Genomic DNA, 22049 nt, shown 5'->3' with positions numbered 1-22049 from the left:
TAAAATGTTTACCTGTCTGTAGAGAGAGAGAAAAATGTGCAGAAAACTTTCCTGTACTGCTCTCAGTAGCTAGGTCTAGACAACACTGTGCTCCTTCAGTATGTTGTTAGATGCATGAAAGTTCCCTATTTGAAAATCTTTCTTCAGTTTTCACTGATTACAAGGTATGCTCTTGGAAAGATTAACTTCTGTTAGGAATGGACAGGTTCTTGTAACTAAAACAGAATAATTTTGTTTGGAAGACTTACCACAGTTTTATTTCAAAGCATTGATAGTTTTGAGCGTTTCTTAACCCTCATCAGGGACAGAGGTGAGAAGCTGGAAACAGCAGCTTGATAGTTTCACAGTGTTTTATAAAGAGCAGTTGTGGGGGTCATTTTTCAATTGTTAAGATGTTAATAAATTTTTTTTCTATAAAGTATCCACAATATCTGTGAGCCTTGTCTCTCAATTATTTAATTCCATTCAGATCCCTGTAATTAATATGCTTGGGTATGCAGGAGGACAGGCAAATGGCAAAGCAGACATGGGGAATTTAGTATCATGTAACTCCCGCAGGAATCTAGACTATGATATGCTGCATGAGGGGTTTAAGAACGTGTGAAATCAGTCAGACTATGCAGTTTTTCACTACACCATAGCACATAATTTGGCAAATGCTCATGAATGAATTGGGCAGAAATTCCCAGCTGTGGACATGGCCAGCTTCCAGTTTGAACTACAGACCCGGGCCAAGGTGACAGCAAGGCCTGTGGGCTGGGCTCTGTTCATGGGAGAATTCTAATAGATGTCAGTGAGAGTCTCACAGAAGCGGAATAGTAAACTTGTATGTCCTTGGTGTAGTAATCAAACTTTTAATTACCAAAATCTTCATGCCATACTCCTCAGCTCAGTGAAGTGCAGGCACATTAAGACCAACCAGTAGTTTGCATTTTTGTCCTTTCTCAGTCTTCAGATGAATCTTCACAGGGTTTTTATTTTTGCAGATCCCAGGTCTGCATTTTTCAGCCTTAACCCCTTCTGCAAAACCATTTTCTAAAATTACTAGTATGATGAGTAGTACCAAAAATGTGTGCTGACATTGTTGGCCTCAGAGTCTCTGTGCTATTGCGTGTGATGGGACTGGAGAAACTGCCCATCTGCAGACCACAGTGCAGAGCAGAAACAAAGGAGCAAAGAGGAAATGGCTCTTGCCCACTTGCAGCAATTTGTGATGCTTAAAATTCTTCTGTTAGGGGACATGAGGTATTCAAAACACACTGAACTGGGGCCAGGAGTGGTGCTCTGGCTCTGTTTGGTGGTGGCATCTGCTGCTGAGCTCTCACAATTTACTTTATTCCTCACAGAGTTAAATCCCAGGTGAAATGAAGATCATACTTTCTGTTGAATCAAATTTATTTTTCCATCTTTATAATCATGCAACCAGTGTACTTGCATAACTGATGGCTTCTATCAAAGCAAAACCCATGCTTCCCATCATAGAAATCACACAAATACCCCACGGGTTGTGAAAGCGTCAACTTGGTTTAAAGTTTCACTGAACTACAGATAGTTCCTAAGCCTTGTCAGTTTGCTTTTTAACCTTTTCTGCATGGAAGTGCAATGCACTGTATGCAGGTAACTCCAGTCCCTTGGAGTTAAAACTCCCTTTGTTCTGAAACTCGCCAGATCAGTAGACTTTTTACTCTGAGGCTGCACGTCTCCATTAGCTGCTGCTTGATACCAGCTACCTTGGAAAAAAAACGGATTTGTGCATCGAGCATTACTAATCACAGAGCAATCACGCTTGCTTTTCCCCTCGGGGCTGCCCACGGTTGGTTCTTAGCCCCTCTGCTGTTTTCCTTCTGCAGAACAAATAGTGCAAAGCGCACTATTCGGAGAACCCGCACGAAAAAACAGCGGCGATTTATTGTGCCTGGGATCCCCCCCTCCACAGCCCCTGTGGACACGCTCTACGACCAGAAGCAACACCCAGCCCCACGGCAGCGCACACCGCCATTAGCGCCCCGGACACACACACAGACACACAGACACAGACACACAGACACAGACACACAGACACAGACACACACAGACACAGACACACAGACACAGACACACACAGACACACAGACACACAGACACACAGACACACAGACACACACACACACACACACACACACACACACACACACACACACACACACACACACACACACACACACACACACACACACACACACACACACACACACCGCGGCCACCCTGAGGCTGCGCCTGCGCGGTGCGGAGTGGGAGGGGCTCGCGGAGGCCACGTGAGCCGCGGGGGCGGGGCGGGCAGTGGGGCGGGGCCGCCTTCTGGAGGGAATTAGTGCTCCGGCCCCAGTCCCTCCCCCGCCTAGCGCCGGCGGGGGCGGCTGCGCCGGGCGATGGGGGTCGAGCGCCGGGGGATGCTGTCCGGCCGCGGCGGTAAGAGGGGCTGGGGGTCCCTGGGCCCCGCCGTGCGGGCCGGCACCGGCTAGGGGAGAGGCAGCGCAGCCCACTGCTCTGTTCCTCGGGGGGTGCCTCGTCCGTCGCCAACTTCGGCGGCCGGAGGACGACGCGAGGCCGAGCCGGGGTGGGTGGCGGGGGGCGCAGGGGCTGTGCTAAAAGCAGGCCGGGCTCCGCCGCTTCCCCGCAGCCCCTCCGGCGGGGTGGGCGCGGGGGGCCTGGCGAGGGGCTGCGCCCGCTGCCGCCCTGGCGGAGCCGGGCAGCTGCGAAGCGCGCGTAGCGGTACGTGCGCGGCGGCACGCACGGCCGGCCGCGGTCAGCGCCAGCCCTGCGGGTGGTCGGCCCGGGCCTGGCGCGGCCGCTCCGGTGTCGGGGCCTCGGCGCGGCCGCGCGTCGTTGTCACGTAGCCGGGTGCCGAGGCACCTGCCGGGGCGCTGAGCACGGCCCACGGTGCTTGGCGTCGGGCCCAGACCGAGAGCTGCGGCGAGCGGGTGAGGCGGCTCCTTCCGAGTCTTTTAATATAGCGGCGGGGGGGGGGGGGGCGCGGCAGGCGTCGCTGGCTGGTGTGCCGTTAAGCGGCTGTAGGAAACCCCCCCTTCAGCGCGTTTTAAAGCCAGTGCTGTTTAAATAGTTAAAACTGGGGGTGTTGGGTCGCTTCAGCTTGCTTTTCTTCAAGCAGCGGGTGAATCCGTTTCACCCGAGCTTGTTTTCTGAACGCTGTCTTTTTGGTATTAGTTTCATACTGTTTTCTTCATGCTGCCTTTAAGGGTCAGGCGTAGGCAAACACCTGAACTAGGTTATCTCGGTTGGAGTGATGAGGTAGTAGTGCGTAGTGTCGTGTTTTCAAAGGCTTTTGCAAAATGAGCACAGCATAATTAGTATCTTCGTATGAGCTGGGGTGCAGGTGAAGCCGGCTCAAAACTAGGAGGGTCTCTTTGTTAACTAAGGGATGCAACAATTTCTGAGTGCTTAATAGAGCATTTAAAACAAAAAGCAACGATACTTTTGTGGCGTTATACAAAGTGTCATCACAGGTTAATGAGATTGCTGGGTTTTTTCCATCTTCTGTGCAAATCCCTGAAGCTAAAATTATAGACAGATCTGTTTTATTACCAGAGAGTTTCTTAATGTATTGAAGTTAGTTTATGATTAGGATTGTTGTTAAGGACACTAAATATGAAATTATTACTGTCCTCCCACCTAGCTGAAAATCAGAAGACAGCAATTATAAAGTATTTTGGGGATGTTTTAACTCATCGTATCTTTTTCTCACCCTACTCACCTCTAGTAAAATATTTGGTAGACAATTTATGCTATTAGTTAAGTATATTTGTGTTAGTAAGATGCACTTCCAAAACAGTCATAGGAACTACCATGTAGAATTGGAAGAGGGAGGGTATTTCTCTGATAACTACTCATCCCAGGTGCTTTAAAATGGCACAGTTAGGGGGAACACATTAAAAGTGCACAAAGATGTATGAGAAAACATTGGCAATAGGGAGCTGCCTTCATAATCCCTAATAACTAGGTATGTGTTGACACTCTGATACACAAAGTGGTTTATCTCCTATTGGAAAGCTCTCAATTACAGTTGAATTTACAGAAGTTGCTGGTAAAAATTGCTAATTCATATTTATGAAAGTCAGCAAACTTCTAATAAAGATTTCCAGGCATTGTTGCATGACAGTGCATTTCTCATTGGTTTTCTATTGTGCCCCCGTAAAATCATATAAATATGGGATATAAATTTTAAAGTATTATAATTTGTTTGAAAATTTTGAACTTAGCACAGTAAAAAGGTACATTGAATTCCACAGGCTGGTATGTATTAGTGATTAAAGAAAGCTTCTGGTTTTTTTGTTTCTATACTTCAAGACAAAATATTTGCATTGTGACTTTTAAGTTACCACCTAGGATTTAGAGAATGCACTGATAAGTAATAGGGGGAAATACTCATGTCCATTACTAAACAGCTGGGGGGGGTTTCTTTTTTTTTTTTCCCAAGTGAGGTAGTGGATGGCTGAAAGTTGGATTGACCGTTGAGTTGCTGCAATGTTTTGCTGCTTGAGAGCCGTGAGGAGAAGGTATGGGATGTTGCTGACCTAATTTGCCTTTACCATATGTTTAAGTGTTTGCTTATGACTTGCATGTATGTAAAACTGATTTGGTACTTTTGTTCAATTTGGCTTATTTCTTTGGCTTTCTCTTCTTTGCAGCCTGAAGCTTTCAACAAAGTTGAAAATCCCCAAAAGCCATATGCCTGTCCTTGAGTAAGACATCAGAAAGGCTCTTAAAAAACAAGGGTTTAAAAATAGCTTAATTATGAGAAAGTGGTAGTCGAAATATGACTGATACCCAATATATTACTGCATTATTGAGTTATTAAAGCTCAGTGTTTAGAAATGAATGGATGTATCTGTAATAATGAGCTTAATCTAACAAAGCTTTTCAGTGCCAAAGCTGTAAGCCAAAAAGTTAAACTTCAGAGACATGTGGAAAAAAAAGTAGAAAGAAATCTGAAGGGAATTATTTAATCAATAAATTAAATCAGTCCTAGAGTACGATTGCATAATGTGTTCTAGTGGAGGTTGTGTTTCTTATCTTTCATGAAGTGGGGACAGCTATCCTCAAAGTGGTTGTGACCTCTGCTCTTCAGATCTAAATGAAGCTCTTGGAAAAATCCTTGTTCCTTGTGAGTGAAGCCATAAGCATCCTTCTTGCATTTTCTTTCTCTGAGTTCCTTTTAATTCACTTATTTTGTCACTTCACTTGAAGGATGTCTCCAAGTTCTGTCTTTCACCTTCAGTGAATGGATTCTTCCTTCTGTCACACAGGCTAATTTTGGCCTTTGAGCGTTTCTCTTTTAAGCAAGTTCAAAATAGACTTCTGGCTGGAATCCTGAGCCTTCCTACTAGCATGACAGTGTTGTTTAGATACAAAACATGGCAGCTGAAGTTAGCCATACTTGGCCATTTTCCTTGTAGAATACCAGGTGGAAGTTCATGATTAATAAATTTGGAAGTATGATTAATAGTTTCCAGGTATGTTGGAACACTTTTCCTGATCACTAGCAATGGCATGCAACGTAGCTTGAGAGTGGGTGTGGGAAATAGTGTACAAATAAGGTGAAGGGAGAACTGAGCTCCTTACTTCTTCCTAGCAGCTGAGTCTAGGTACATGGGGGTTTCTTGCATGGGCATGGCAACTTAGTCAAAGCTGCTATCAGAGGGATAGCAGGTTGGTTTACTTTTTTTCCACTTTGTTGGAAAGATTATTTTTTTTCGTTTTTACCACTTCGTGTTCTCACACACACACACACACAAAAAAGAAAAAAATCCCACCAAAATTTCTGCTATTTCTTTCTCAGCAAGACAATTTATTTTGGTGTTTCTGGGTGCAAAATGGTAAAGCATATGACCAAAGTGTGCTGTGCTTCCATTCTTGCCAGGTCAGATTAGCGGGTCTTTCCCTGTGTCACTGAGCAACTCTGGCATGTTCTTGCCACCAAGAGCTTTTGCTCTCCATAAAAACCTGATACTACTGTGGTACTTACTCATCTCTTACTATTTGAAGTAGGACTAAGGGATGTAGTGATGATTAGTCTTAGCCTTTGAGATGCAGCCAGCAAGAAGGTAGAAATTCTTGCCAGTAGTATGGTCTTATCTTTTTTTTAATCTTCCGTTTAATTCATGTGCATGAAAAGCAGTTTTAGTTGTAATGGTTTGAAATTCCATCAGTCTTCGTACATTACTGGTTTTCCATCCCACTTTTCTATTAAAACATCTGTTTTCAGCAAGCTGACTTTTAAGACCTACTGATTCAATATTTGCCCACCTCTTAGGCAGAAAACATTAGCTTTAACTGCTTTCATGTTTTTTTAATTGAAGAGCTGGAAAGGTTGACAGAAAAAAAGGTAAAGTAAGGGTCACTGCATCTGCTTGACAACTCAACTGTTGTCATTTACTCTACCATTTGCCAACATGAAAAATACTGCTTATTGTCTCAGCACAAATTTGGGGACTTTCTGGATTAGTTGTTTGGGTTTTTTGAATTAGTGAAAGCAGTCAAGAAGCTGTCTCACATGTTTGTGAGTCCACAATGATTATTAGGTCTAGAATGATGAACAAATAACTCTTTGAACAATCTTGTTTACTACAATCAATGAAGTTACTAGTTTTATGTGAATTGGAAGCAGCTTTACCTCCAATCTGCCATATATTGTTTGGGGCTTGCAGTTTGAATGATACTACAGGGGTGAAACAGCATTGTATTGCTTTGATTCAGAATTTGGTTTTCCTTCCATTTCAGTATTCTGTTACACAAGCATGTTCATTGCAGAGCTCTTGTTTAATTTATGCATCATTGGAGGTATTCAGTCTTTTTACTTTCTAAACTTCTGTAACTTTTTCAGCTTAACTTTTCTTTCTGCTCTTAGTGGTAGGAAAAGAATATTGTTTCACCTGAAATTTCTTTGTTTTTTCTATTTCAGTGAAGATCAAAGGGCAAAAAGAGCACTGTCTGTATTTGATGTCTTCTATAAAAAAGTATGTTTGGGAAAGCAGGCTTTTTTCAAATGGGCACAAGTATGTAGACCTCAGTCTAATGCAGAACTCATTTTGATTGAATTGTGACTATTGTTCCTGGGTAAAACTTACTATTCTTGTGGCACTGCTTGAAAAATACTGGGTTTGGCTTTTTAATTTGAAGGTTCAAAAGTAAGTAGGGGTTGGCTTTTAATAGCAGCTTCAGTAGTAGGTACAAAAAAATACCACTAAAGGCAGTCTTCATCATTTGAACTACTTGACTGAGGAATTTTAACTTGAGCCTGCTTTGAGAAAGTAGCGCGAAAAGTTATTGTACTTATTTACTTGTCTTTAATCAGCCATTAGTGTCCACCATCCCTCAAACCTGTTGGGTTTGCTCTATATAAATACAGCTTTATGAGTCCCAAGGGGAAAAATCCAGGACTCAGACTTCTGATACCTGTTTTAAATTATTATACTTGCAACTGTGAATGTTCACTCCATTCTGTCACATTCTGACATAATTTATGTCATTTTGTCACTTGATTGGTTGCATCATACAGTAACATTTTATTACTTTATTAGGTTATGTCTGGAGAAGATATTGCTACAGGGCGTTCAGTCAAGAAGTTTGTCAGGAGCTGATGCCATCAATGCTCTCAGACCTTTCTATTTTGCTGTACATCCAGATTTCTTTGGCCAGCATCCCAAAGAGAGGGTAAAAATCTCTCAGTATGCTTTCTTTGTAAATGTGTTGTGTGTCAGGGATGGAGATTTTCTAGTTTTTCTGCTGTCAGAGAAACAAAAGTAGTATTAGAATGGATTATGGTTGTTACCAGAGAACAAAAAGATGCACTTTCTTTATTTTTAACAAGAATAGCTCCCTTAAATATCCATTATTTATTAGTCATATTTTCTGCTTAATTGTTATAAAGTACCGAATCTTCCCTGATGAATCTCTAATGCATATTACTTGCTTTATAACTTCAAAATGCTGTGCATTGTATTTGAATCAATGTATTTCTTTAAGCTTGAAAGCCTTAGAAGTGGTGTTTTAGAATGTACAAGAATGTGAATATATACATCATACAATTTATCCATGCAAGATAATTATTCATGCTGAGAAAATTAACAATATCACTACTTGTTAAGAGCAGCTGTCAGTTTGTAAAAAAATTTTGCATATAAGATTGAAAAGGTTTAGATGAAAAATGGCGAAATTCTTAACTTGTAATTTGTTTTTTCTTGACTTTTTCTTTTTTTAAACAGGAAGTAAATGAAAACTCTCTGAAGAGATTAAATGGTTACTTGGAGAACCTACAGAAACCAGGATTTCGCTCCTTTAAGCCAACTCCACTTACTTTTTATGTAAGAGAAAGAGAACCAAACTCTTCTAATGTTCAAGAATCCTTCAGTGCTTCAGGTGCTTTTATATTGTGCAGAATATATCTTCCTGTATTTGAATTCTTTCAGACCATTACTAAGCCTTGTGCAGTCTTTTCACTTTTCAAGTGAATAAAATCCTGTCAAACCATAAAGATGTCTTACAGGCAGGACTATCCCAAGTAGTTAAACATCTTAAGCTTAAAGAGGCATTAACAGAGTAAGAAATTACAAAGTTGATCTCATGTTACAGTATGAAAATGTGAAAACAGGTTGATATAAATGATAATTTTTCTGCTTTTTAATACCATTGTCATGTTTAACAGTTGGGTCCTTGTTTTAATTCCATACGATATGTAGTACGTAATGTCAGGGTGCTTGTAGAATCAGTAGGAGCTTATTTTGTAGGCAGAGGTTGTATAAATATCTAAAGCTTCAATTTACCACAGTCTCTTAGCTTTGAGACTACAGAAAATATTGCAAAGTTTGGAATACTGGTTTTAATTTTATTCTGTGTATTTGTGTCTGTTGTACCAATATGCCCTATCTAACAGATGAGCTTTATCCTTAATACCCTGTTAGTCAAAACACTTCAGCAAATTGTGAAGGACCTTAGTGCTAGAAAACAAAATCGTACTGTTTTTCAAGAAAATAGTAGTGTTATATCCAGCCTACTTAAAGTAACGGACTGGCAGCTGTGTTCTGCTTTTGAGTCTTAATACTTGTTTGCATTCTAATGGGGCAGTTAGGCCTAATAGTTAAGTGATGTGACTTAGTTTTACGCCAATGTCCAAGTGTAGTGTTTTGTTCTGAAGCTCCTGTTCGTAGCCTGGGAAGAGCTGATGTAATGCTGCATTTCTACAGTAAATTATATCAAAAGTTCTTTATCAATAATAACATGAATTATGTAGAGCTGTTGAGCAAAACTGCCACTGCTAAAGCAAAAGAATCATTTTTTGGGTTATGCTGCATCTGTAGCTAGGTTCCCAGTTTGTCCAATGATTCAGATAGTTACAACAGCTCTATGTTTTTGGACGTGTAACAGTTTTAAAGATGAAACTGCGTATGAATTTTGCACTGAGTATTGAAATAACTATAATAATTTCCAACTGTGCACACCTTGTTTGGGTTATTTTAAGATGAGAGAAATGTGAATGCATTTTAAATAATTTTAATTAAATAATACTAATTTTGTGGGACTTGTGTTTTATAGGGTTTCGAGCAGTGAGTTTCACATTACATACTAGGGATCTCCTGAGCACTGTGTTAGATATTCTCAACTCCTGCAGTTTATCTACAGAGCATATTCAGAGTTTGAATATGAACTCTCAGCCCCACAAGGAAGCAGAAAGCACAGTGAACAGACCTATCAAATGGGATAAGACTTACTATTCATTTACTGGATTCAAGGATCCTGAGGAGGAACTAGAACAAGCCCAGAAAGTGGAAACAACTTTAATGTATGTAAGACTTTTATTTAACTGATAATTTATAGCCAAATTGGTCTTACTCTAATGCTGAGTTTTTTAGAGGTAGTCAGTAAACATTCTGAGCAATACAGAACCTTGTCTAACATATAATTGTCATGCTTTTTACAATTTAATTTGAATTAAAGAGAGTTCAAATGAGCTGCTGTGATAACTACAGTGCCAGCAAAGCTGAGGCATTCTTGTCTCTTTGCCCAACATTCATGTTTGGTTAATCTAGTTTTCCACTTCTGTGGAATACTGGTGGCAGTTCAGAAGGAGGCGGAGGTTCCACTTGCTCCAGATAGTTCCTTACCTCTTACAGGACTTCTGTAACACAAAACTATACAGCTATTAACTTTGTTGTTAGTATTGCATTATCAGATTATGAGATTTAATGTACTAGAGAATATTTTTACTTACTTTTACACATTTACAAGAAATTCCATGAGCAGTTACATATTTACAGTCTGATTTTAATACCTAATCATTTGGCACTGGGCTTTCTCTGTTTGCTTCCGAGTTTGATTTGATTTTGCTTAGAACATAGTATGAGAATGGAAGTGTTTGTAAAAATAAGAGTATGAAAACAAGCTTAGGCTGTGAAGAAGGGCACAAATCTCTTAAAATAGTAGCTTTTTTCCTAGAAATAGGGTGATTTATTTACTAAAAGTGTTAGATGTACTCCATGAGTCATGTTTGCCTGGTTGTGATTATTGACAAAAAAACTGTAAAATCTTGACCTGCTTAATCTCTGTTCGTCCCAGCTCTGTGAGAGTTACCTAAACTTAGCCCTTTAGTACCATCTCCCTCATTTGATAGTCTATTTAATCACTTCATTTTGTTGTTTTCTTTTAACGACAGATGTGTGGGAACTTCTGTTACTAAGGCACTAAGCTCTGAAGCTACCCCCCGAAATCACACTAATCTGCTGCTCTGTGCCTTTCACACCTTTTAAGTCTTACAGACAGTTGTAACACCATCAGTGTCTCTTCGCTCAGTTTGGTTCTCTAATCCACCTCCCAAAGACATTAAGCACTAGGTTTTTGTTTATAGATAATCTTAAGAATGAAGCATTTAGCAGTTTGTCCTGGGTTCAGGTTCTGTTCCGTACTTTTGAACAATCCTCTTACCTAGTGACTTGAAATAAAACATTAATAGCAACAGTAAGAATTCAGTTAGTTGTCCTGTTTGCAAGAAAGCTAATACAGCATACCTCTGGGTTTTTTCCTCCTTTTGTTTCAGATCCTGGCTAGATGATAACGAAGCAAGTGCAGTAAATAAGCTGAAAAAGAGTTTGCCACTTAGAAAAGAACTAGAGCGTTTAAAATTTGAACTCTCTCATCAACTCCAGCTCTCAGATATCAGGTAATAAATTAGATCAGTTGGACCTATATTAATACAATCAGAGCAAGGAAATTGTGTAATAATACACCATCAGCTTTAAAGGCTTATTTCAGCAAAACAGCTGTATTTCATATATGGAAAAGTCTTATTGTACTGAATAGTATTCTTCTAGAAGAGTTCTGTTGGGACGAAAGTTTCCCATTACAGTCTGCTCAAAAAGACCTATTATTTGTAACTAATAACATAGGCTCTAGTTGCAGCAAACGCAGAGGCACTTGAAACAGGACCTCTGCATATGCATTAGTCTGGGTGTTTTGTTGGATACCATTGCTTTTCCTGATTCAGTATCCACAAAGGTAGCTAGATTAGCAATAGTAATGAGATTGGATGGTACATCCTGACATCCTATGAAGGCTTATTACAAATGTTGTTCTTTCTAGTGTCCTGTTTCCCATGCTCCAGAGGAGGAGGATATTTGTTTTCTTGAAAGGGCTGAAAGTTGTAGCAGTGATCTTAATTCTTTAGAATATTTTTCAGAAAACAGTTTGATGCTTTTTTTTAGTTTTGTGCCTTCAAATAAGGATGTTCTGAAGTTGAGGTATTCAGCATGGGAAAATGACAATAAGGGTATTTAACAATGGAAAAATAAACTGGGGGGGGATTATTTCAAGGGCTAGTCTGTTGTTCTTTTAACCAGGAAAGAGTGTTGGTGCTTCTGAAGTCATGCTTTTGTTCTTTTACCCGGTAAGAGACCGTGGTTTCCTTTAAGCTGAAGCCAGTTTGGGGTTTTTTTTATCATAATTTCTAATCCTGTGTAACTGTGTTACCATCAGGGGTTTTCAAGTTTCTGAAATAGTCTTTATTAAATGTGTAGGTTTGGGTTTATTCATGGCTTATATTAAATTTTCTTACAGTTTGTGGTCTTAAAATACAATAAAACTATTGTTCCATGAAGAGTTATTAACCTTCCAAGAGTTACATTGTCACAGTTCAGAAAAGAATGTGAATGTTAGAAACTTGACAAACAAGTATCTTAATAGGAAACTACTTGTGATCTTGCAGGATCCATTGGTGTTTGGTGCTACTGAAAGCAGAGTAATAGTGCTAGGTAATAGTAAATAATTGCTAGAATGGCTTTCATTATAATAGGTTAAATTGCCTCAGAAGTCCTTTGGCATAGCACCATTCTCTGTATCCCAAGCAGTAGCTTAGGAGTATGTTAGATTTTCCTGAATTAGATGATGTGGGTTGACCCCAGTCAGCAGCTAAGCACCCACACAGCCACTTGCTCTGGATGAGGGAGGAGAATAGGAAGAGCAAAAGCAAGAATACTCATGGATCAAGATAGAAGTTTAGCTGAAGTGAAGCAAAGCTGTACATTCAAGCAAAGCAAAAGGAGGAAGTCATTCGCTACTCCCCATCAGCAGGCAGATGTTCAGCCCCTTCTGAAAAGCAGGGCCTCAGCATGTGTAATGCTTGCTTGGAAAGATGAATGCTGTAACCTCAAGGGTCTGCCCTTCCTTCTTTCTCTGAGCATTTATTGCTGAGCACGACACATGGAATATCTCTGGTCAGGTGATGTCACCTGTCCTGGCTGTGTCCCCTCCCTGCTTCTCACTCACCTCAGCTTACTTGCTGATGGAGTCTGGGCAGAGTGGGAAGAAAAAGCAAAATCTGGTCACCGTGCCAGCACTGCACAGTAGCCAAAACAGTGGTACGTTATCAACACTGGTTTTGTAAAAAACACAAAACACGGGGGTGCTGTAAAAAAGGATGCAATTTTTCGATAAACTGGGACAACTTTATGATTTAAACTCTTTTTGAAAGTTAGGAGTTTAATCTGTGATGGATGTCAAAGCTATGTGTATTGAAGTTGCCAGTGTAACACCTGGCTCCTGTATAGTTTAACAAAAATTACTCTGTTGTAAAACATGAATATATATAAATGTAGCAGCTTACCACTGGAATCCTAGTAATGTTTTGTGCTAGGAGCTAAAAGGAAAATATCCTTATATAAAGTACTTGTTCTTCCAGGTAAACATTACACAGTGTACAAACAGAAACTGCATGCCACATGACTGAACCAAATACTGGGTTGTCTGTAAGCTATTTACTTACTAACCCACTTCTTACTGGGGGAGAGATTTGCAAGTTATGTTCTGTCTACCATGGGGGTTTTTTGGGTTGGTTTTTTGGGTTTTTTTTGGGGGGGGGGGTTTGTTACTCACTTTAAGAAAGACTGAAGTTTTATTTGGCTTTTATCTGTTCCAATAGCATATGAAACAGTTTTTCCCTTTTTTTTACCCTTGCTTTTATTACTATTAGAGTGCTATTTTGAGTTGTGTGTGTTAGAAGGCTTTCAGCTGCATCTCAGCATATGAGTTTTATTTTAATAATACTGAAAATTAAGTGCTTTCAATTATATTTTTATTCAGGTGGCAGAGAAGCTGGGGTGTTGCTCATCGCTGTAGCCAGCTACACAGTCTAGGTCGCTTAGTCCAGCAGAGACCTGAAGTATTAAAGAATGTTAAAGGTATTTTCTGTTGTTTGTTTCATATATCCTAATATACTATTGACTCAAAGATGCTCGTGAGACTTCTGTGACAAGGGAGCTCTAGTTCTATTCACAAATGCTTTTGATAACTGTAAAAACAAATCTGACCGGCTTACTGAAAAGCTGGTGAGAGCTTTCATTTTAAGCTACTGGGTATTTTTTCAAGTGACTCAGTTTAAACCACAACATCTTATAGTGTATACTCGGCTTCTGTTTTAATACTTACATGCAAACTGAGCAAGTTGAAGGCACTAGACTTAGTACTGAAAATTAAAATAAAAAAATCTAGACTAAACCTTTTGAAAGGATGGAGGAAGCAAGAGATTATTAGCCATGGTGGATTCAAGACAAAAACATGAGTATCTCTGTGAAGAGTCAGTATAAGGAGGACTTACTAGAATACCTTTAGAATCATACTGTCTTACCATGCATTTTCGATAAAATACCTGTATTTTTTGTATATATAAAATACATACATACACATATAATACGTAATATATGTGTTCTCTAAACCTGATGTACCATTCTTCTTGTACAGCTGTTTGACCTGTGGCAGTAGCTATTTCATGTAATTATAACTCCATGTTTTATGCCTGTCTGCAGAAAGTAAGTTTTGAGTGGCTTTCATCTGAGGGTTCGTGTAATCCTTTGTCAAAAGAGAGAGTGACAATAAATAGTAGTTCTAAATTGTATCAGGTTTCAACTTAGTTTCTCTAGCTTTACTTAGGTAAAGAAGTCTATCTTGTGAAGCTGTTGTAGTCTCCATCTTTGAAGATCTTTAATAACATACTGGACAAATACCTGTCGGTAATTAAACAGGTACAGTTGATCTTGCCTTGGGCTGCAAGTGTGGACTTGATTCCTTAAAGTCAGTGTTGCTCTTAAGGATTTTTGAAAACTGATTTCTGAGAGCAGGACTTTCTGTTTAAGCCTTGTCCTGCAGATTAATACATCACACTGAAGACTTTTATGGAAGCTTATTTTGATAAATAGTTGCCTGTGCTTTTATCCTAAAGAATTCTTGAGTATCTGTGTACTTCACTTAAAAAAAACATACTCGGACTCAAAACTGGTTTATCACCCCAAAAGTCAACCTAGTATTATCCTTTTATGTTGCTTCTATTCTTTCTAAGAAAAGAGCAAAAACCTAATGTGAAAGTGTTCCTTACAGCTTGCATATTGGAGATTGTTCTGTGACAGTAGTGTTGAATGGCTCTGCTAATACTGCTTTGACCAAGTTTTACCTTGCATATTCTTTAAGCATATGGCACGTATTTCCTACTGTATACACAATTTGTACATATTCTTTGAATATGCTGTCTGCTGAGATTGTATTTTAAAAAGAGTCTTTGTAAGAAGAAACATCCAGTTAACTAAAAATCCATGAAGTTTAGGCAGGAAGAAGGCAAATGCTAGGTAAGGTTTGTATGGAAAAAAAAATAATCTTGGAGTTTTCAAGAAACGTTCTGTCAAATTTTGATAATAAGGAACGCACCTACTTACTTATACATGTTTGTGCTGCAGAAATGCGTTGCTTGTGACATGTTAGTAGCATAGTTAAACCTTAAATAGTTGTGGGAATAATTACAATAGCCAGATTAGTAAAGAGGTTTGTTCAATCCTTAGGGCACACGGTGGTATTTACAGACCGTTCAGGTATGAGTGCAGCAGGCCACATAATGCTGGGGACCATGGATGTTCACCATCACTGGACCAAAGTAAGGAGATCTTGTAGTAAATGATAATGCCTCTTTTTATGACATCCTTTTTTAAGTTATAACCAAAATATTAAATCCTACAGGTCAGTAATCTAAAGCGAACACATAGCTACTGTGTTTAGCATAACTGTCTACATTGTGTTCTAAATTTAATCCTGTGATATGCTAACAACAATCTCCATCAGGTCTTCACTGCTGCTTTCACTAACAAAACAGTCGTAACCCTGATTGGATATGAAGGAAATCAATTTGCAGCAGTGTTCCAATATATGCTGTGAGCACTGGCAGAATATTTCCTGATCTATAAAAAGCTCATTCCTATGAAGAATTCAGAAATTTTATTCAGATTTGTGAAGTGATCATTTCAGTCAGTAGCTGCTAATCAACGCTTACAATTTCTTTGTAAGGAACGTAATTGGAACCTCATAGTTGGGAATTTTACCCAGTTAGAATATCAGAATATTCTGTTTCTGTATTCAGAAATGCTGTCTTCCTTGAAAGGAGAAATTCTTCCCCTTTCTAACTTTTGCCCACAGGTTTTCTGAAGGCGTCGTATCTCCACACGAAGTATTTTGCAGATGGGACAATGTGTGTAGTTGTGGTGATGGTATTTGCTTTAGAAGGCAACCTGAAATCAAAGGCTTTTTATTTTAAAATGCACTGACTATCATGTTAAATGATACATAGTAAAAGTCAGTGAAAATCTTTGTGAGCCTTGTTAGCTGATTGGTTTTTAGAGAGCAGAATCTTTTGTCTAATTCTAAACCATTTTAGGCGGCAGTCTTGAGTGCTATTACTGTTGTTACTAATTATTAGAAAAAAACAGTAGTTGCATAATGTCCAAGTCAGTCTGTAGAATGCTTCTTCAGAGGTAAAATATTTAGAATTTTGCAGTTTTTCTCTATAATAAATGCTAATGCCGAGCCAGTGGATTTTATTGTGCCAAAAGCTGTCCTGATTATACTACTCTCTCGGGCTTCTAAAGAGATTATTCACTTGACTTGTTCCAGCAGCAGTAATTTTTTGCTGGGAAAGTATGTTATACTACCAACTGGGTAGATGGTAAGTAGTGATTACTACTGCACTTTCCCTTTTCATTGTTCCAGCCCTCTCCCTATTACACCGCCTATGTCTTGACTCACAAGTCTGATCACTTCTTAACTTTTTCTGGTATAGCTTTTTTTAGGTTAGAGATCTGGTCCTTTCCTTCTTTCTCCTCTCCTTTCAGATGCAAGATGAGATAAGTTATCCAAACCCTTGGAAGGAACTAGTTGCAGCAACAGACTTCTCTTTTTTTTTTTTGAGAATTTGTATAAATTAGACTGGCAAAACCACTTTTGATTGTATATGGAGTAGCTGTACCACTATGACTGTGGTGATAAACATTTTATGTAGGCCTCAAATTGTTATTTCTTGGGGTTTTTTTATAGAGAAAGAGCATATCCATCGATCTTGTTATGACCTTTGGGTGCCTTTACAGTATAAATACCAAAAATGCTTAAGAGCTTATTCCACTATACCTGGCTCAAAGTGTATGTACTTTATATTTCTGATTTTTTTTTTTTTATCCTTTTGTTTTTCTTTTCTTCCCCTTGGGTTCCCTGTTTAAAGAAAGAGACACTTAACAATGTATAGCTTCTTGTTTTAAAATTTTCATTTCTTAATTTTAAGTGTTGTACTTTGTAACATAGGAAGTGTGTGCTTGTGTGTGTGTGCGCAGATTTTTGAGAGATTGCCAAATTATTATAAACTTCAAAAAAGGCTGCTGTTGTTGGAAGATCGGATAAGCCAGCTTCTGGGAGGCATACAAGTAATATATATTGAAGAATTGCAACCCCTGTTGACTCTAGAAGAGTACTACGAGACTCTGGACTCTTTCTATAATAAATTACGTGACAGTAGACTACCTTTTCATCCTCGCAGTCTGCGAGGCTTGCAGATGATTCTGGAAAGGTAGGTATTAGCAGGGAAGGTTTCTTCCTTTTAGAGCTTTTACTCTGTTTTGTTACACTGATTACTGCTCTTGCTAAAAAGAAAACTAATCTCAGATTTTCATTTTGTCAATGTTTTATTGTTTTTAAAGTTTTAAGTGCCTTTTTATGGGTTAAGAAGGAATCAGACTGAAGAAAATCCTGCCAATTTCATACAAGTTAGAGTCAAAGTTCTTCAAAGTAGCACTTCATCTTACAGTATTGTGCTGGGTTAAATTAAAGGCTTTGTGCTATCAGGTCAACGCTTGGCTCTGTATGATGGTGTTGCTGCTTATATTTTTGGAGTATTGTTGACAGCTGCTTTTGAAATGTAATTTTAAAAGAGCTTTATGTGTGATGCTTCTGTATTTTCATGAACCAAGCTTGATTACTTTTACCACTTATTGTGATTAATTTATATTTAACTTCAGAATTAATTCTGAAAGTAATTAATGTCAATACTTCATTTTAAAAGTTATACCTTGTTTTTTATTCCATCATGTGTCATTAGTGACAGATATGCACCAAGCTTGCATGAATTTGGACACTTTACAATCCCAACGGTCTGTGATCCAGCCACCCTTCAATGGTTTATTTTTGCCAAAGCACAGGAAGCAAGAGAGAATCTGAAAAGAAAGGAGGAGTAAGTGTTCATGTGACTTGATACATTTAGCTCATTAAAATCTTTGCATATCATATGTTTTATTTGGAGGAGGAGGAGAACTTTGAAGAATGTGTTCATGTCCTTCTGGTAGGAAAAAACCCTTCTATTTATAAAATAGAACTTTACCCAGCAGCTTTACTAAGTAAAAATCTCAGTGTTCAGTGAACACAAACAGTTGTTGGAAAATCCCTATCCTTCACCTTGTAGGAAAGTTGGACTTTATTCAGAAATACAAGATCTTTGCTTACAAGGCAATTACAGAATGTGTTTAGCTACCTCCCCAGAGGAGAAGTGGGTTTTTTATTGACTCAGAAAGCAGCAAACTTCTATTAATGCTACTTACATTGTGATGAGAAAGCAGTAAAATTAATAAAAAAAAAAAAACACAAAAAACAAAACTAACTGAGACCAACTGAGGAATTATTATTACTAGCTGTTTGTCAGTTATATAAGGAAAAAGGTCAGGTAGGCACCTAGCAAGGGAAAGAAAAAAATCTGATAGAATTATGAGAGAAACACTTCCTTGGTACTCTTTCACAGATGGAAGTGAGATGAGAGAGTTGATAATAGTTGAGTCAAAGTACTATAAAAAGGCCATAGACTACAGTTGTACGCAATGATCTTAAAGGTCTTTTGCAATCTAAATGATTATGTGATTCTGTGACTTGGAATATCCATCAGAACTGTAAATTTTGTTCTTGATTGTGGGTGTTGTATGTGTCTTTGAGGGTTAAAAGCCTGAAGTAGGGATACTGTGTTTATTTTTAGTAAAATACTGTAATAGGTGACTGGGTGTCACTGACCTTTTAGAGATTGTTACTGCAAGCTTTTCTGCTTTGGAAATCTTCTTCTGAATTGTTGAAATATCACACTGTCATGAGTGTATACATGATGTATAGATCCAGATGTTTTTTTGTGAAGGTTATTTTGGGCATGAGTCTTACTGAAGGCTTTATGGTTCTAGCTCTTTTAAGACCTTGTTACTTGGGAGGATATATTTTGGAGGTGGACTTTGGTAAAACATGGAGATTTGTTGGAATTCTTTCATAATGCTAGTCCAGCTTTCAAGTTAGATTATTTTTGCCATATAACTTCTGAATAGCTCTCTATGTAGCTGAACACATGTGACAGCTGGGAAAGTATTGTCTTTAGAGGTTGGAAGGGATGTTGTAGCAAACATACACCTTTGCATCTGGGTAGCTCACTCTCCAGAGCATCTCACACTACCTCACATTATAAAGACACTAATCCAGGATAAATGTCGGGCTCCTCTCAGAGAGTAATCAGCTATCTTCTTTTTCTTCCATCTTTAATTATCTCTTTTTTGAGCATATTTACGCTTTGTGGCTCCAAAATACCTTGTGGCACCAATTGCACAGTTGAATTTCATATAGCTTACATATATGAAGGAGGGAAAAGGTGTTCTGGGTTTTACAGACCCACAACCTGATTTTTCATTATCTTGTTCTTGTGCAGTAGGAAATACGAAACAGTCATTCTGTATTTATCACCTCTCCTTTTTTATTTTGGTGGATATTTTATCTTTCCCTTTAGTTGTCTTTTTCTGAAGCTGAACTCCTTTTTCACTTAATGCTTCCTTGAACTGACCCCATTCTGTACTTCTGATTTTCCATAGCCTCCTGTGATTGTTTAAGGGGCCCTGAGATAAAAGAAAACATTTTAAGATGTACTGGGTTTAAGATGTACTGGGTTTTTGTGTTTAATTTGCACATGCAGATGAATGTTTTACATACAGAATTCCACTTATGCAGTGCTGTTTACTGTATGATCTGATGCACTGGGGGATTCAGATGCTGCTGCTCTAGAAAATGGTATTATCTGTATGGACAGTGTCAGTCTTCTGGTAATGCAGGATTTAGTATGAATTTGCTTCTCCTTCCCTTGCTTTTGTGAAGTATCAGGTTTATGTTGTGATAAAGGTGTAAGCCTCCTTGCACAGGAGACTGAAAACAAACCCTCAGTTCTCACTATGTGCAGCTAACTTTATTCTTCAGGGGAGCCCTAGGTTTTGCAGAACAGGAAAGCTTCGTGCTCAGATATTAGAGAAGTGTTCAGGAGAGTGGCACAGATACAGTCAGTACAGAGGGCAGGCTTGCTCCAGATTAACTCACTGGCTCAGTTCATCCCTGCCTGCCAGAACTGGGCTCTTGCATGGTACTACACTCTGCTGAGGTCACAGTACAAGTACACGAGATCCATAGGCTTTGGAAAGAGTGGTGTTGAGCCCCTGCAGTCATGTTATCACAAGTCAAACAGTCTCAGTAGCTGTGTCTGTGCTTAGCTTGGGCTGATTCACATCCCAGTGGCCCCACAGACATGCTGCTCCTCCTGTTCCGCACAGGGTCTGTGTTGTAGGGCATTGATGGTGCTGTTTCTATAGTCAAGATGGCTCTGGAATTACAGCTGTGTGAATGGGGCACAGTGCCTGAGCTATAGTTAGGCTTGCTGACTAACCTGAATATGCTAACCAACCTGAAGTGTCTCTGCATTAGATTAGTTACAGTGACTCTGTGTTGATTCTGCACATTAACTTTATTTCTGAGTAGCTTCTGATTGCTATGTGGTGCCTTACCACTCTTTGTCTGGGGTGAATGGAAAAAAACATCTGCAAGTTATGAATTCAGTATTCATAGAATTGTTTAGGTTGGAAAAGACCTTTAAGGTCATTGTGTCCAATTGAATCCATACACTTCTGCAATTAGTAAGTTACTAACACATTTAATATGCATCAGGTGACCTTACCTGTCATCTGCTTTTGATGACATGCAGAGTACTGGAGTTAAGATGGTTACTAACGTGATCTTATTCTTAAAGCTTACACTTTGAAGGTTATTGAAGTCCTTTCATCCCTTACATCAAAAATAGATCCTCATAGGATTTTTATCTCAGTATTTTTCCTGCTGAGCAAAGAAATGTCTTGCTGCAACCTTTCAGATGTGACTCTGTCAGTATGCTGTTGCCCATAGTCATGGAAGCATGTTCAGTCAAGCTTCTGAGGTAGACATGGGTATCAACCTGCACAAAAATCTCAGTTGTAACATAGCTGTCCATGAAGTGACACCTTTGTTTACATGCATATAACCCACAAATATACTTATTTCCAGGTGGTGTATTTTTAAGAGATTAAGTTCTAATTTTGTCACTGTATGTTGTCTTCATTTGCTAGGATGATGATTACAGAGAGAGAGCTAATTGATACTTCCACTAAAAGATTTTCTCTGGATCGCCTGTATAAGGAGCCCAGTGTTTCCAGTGCACAGATGATAGACTGCTGTAAGCGGTTGCTAGAAGAATCCCTGCCGTACCTACAAGGCATGCACCTTTGCATTTCTCACTTCTACTCTGTGCTGCAGGATGGAGACCTGTGCATACCTTGGAACTGGAAAAACTGAGGGACATATCTGATAATCAGAGGAATTGCTTATTTTCCATAAGAGGCTAAAAATATGAATGTTTTTAAGAATAAATTATTTAAATCTGTATTTTGATATCAGTATTCAACCCACAAATTTTCTTTGAACTGCTGCTCAAAAAGAATTGGAGTCCTGGACAATTTGCACAATGCTCAGTATTGATAGTTCTGGAAAGACATTTGTACATTCTCCATACTACTGTAGGAATCCCAGTGTATGGTAGCAGTTGTGAAACCATGTTTTTTTTTTTAGTGAATGATGAAAATATATTAAATTGCAAGTCTGCAAAAGTGTGCATGTGCATGTGTTTTTCAATATCCCAGATAGGTAATCTTGGATAAAGATGTCTCCAAACCAGACATGACATGTTACCTTAAGGTTTTGAATGCAGAAGTTGGGTACTTGAGTTATCTGGTGGCAATATTGACATTTCATATTGCTACTTGAATTAAGAAAGAAAAGACAAGGGAAAAGATATCTACTTTGCAGAAGAAGGCTGTACATTAACTTGGTCTCTGGTT

At 38.9% G+C, this 22049-nt stretch overlaps 1 protein-coding gene across 2 annotated transcripts; it reads left to right on the top strand.

Moving 5' to 3' along the window:
- Positions 1 to 2357: 2357 nt before the first annotated feature.
- TCAIM (T cell activation inhibitor, mitochondrial) lies at positions 2358 to 21818 on the top strand. 2 transcript variants are annotated; one of them, XM_065666181.1, is made up of 11 exons: positions 2358 to 2448; positions 4475 to 4553; positions 7578 to 7710; positions 8262 to 8415; positions 9589 to 9835; positions 11087 to 11209; positions 13624 to 13721; positions 15369 to 15460; positions 17181 to 17413; positions 17942 to 18073; positions 21282 to 21818. In XM_065666181.1, the coding sequence occupies exons 2-11, from the start codon at positions 4522 to 4524 to the stop codon at positions 21505 to 21507; spliced, it is 1470 nt and encodes a 489-aa protein (XP_065522253.1). In that variant the 5' UTR covers positions 2358 to 2448; positions 4475 to 4521; the 3' UTR covers positions 21508 to 21818. The 2 variants fall into 2 exon arrangements, with proteins under 2 accessions (XP_065522253.1, XP_065522255.1); XM_065666183.1 differs by lacking the exon at positions 2358 to 2448 and adding an exon at positions 6959 to 7013 and having other exon boundaries at positions 4503 to 4553.
- Positions 21819 to 22049: the final 231 nt, after the last annotated feature.

Source organism: Lathamus discolor, chromosome 2, assembly GCF_037157495.1.
Source record: "Lathamus discolor isolate bLatDis1 chromosome 2, bLatDis1.hap1, whole genome shotgun sequence".
Classification (NCBI taxonomy): Eukaryota; Metazoa; Chordata; class Aves; order Psittaciformes; family Psittacidae; genus Lathamus; species Lathamus discolor.
This window is presented reverse-complemented; position numbering and strand designations above follow the sequence as displayed.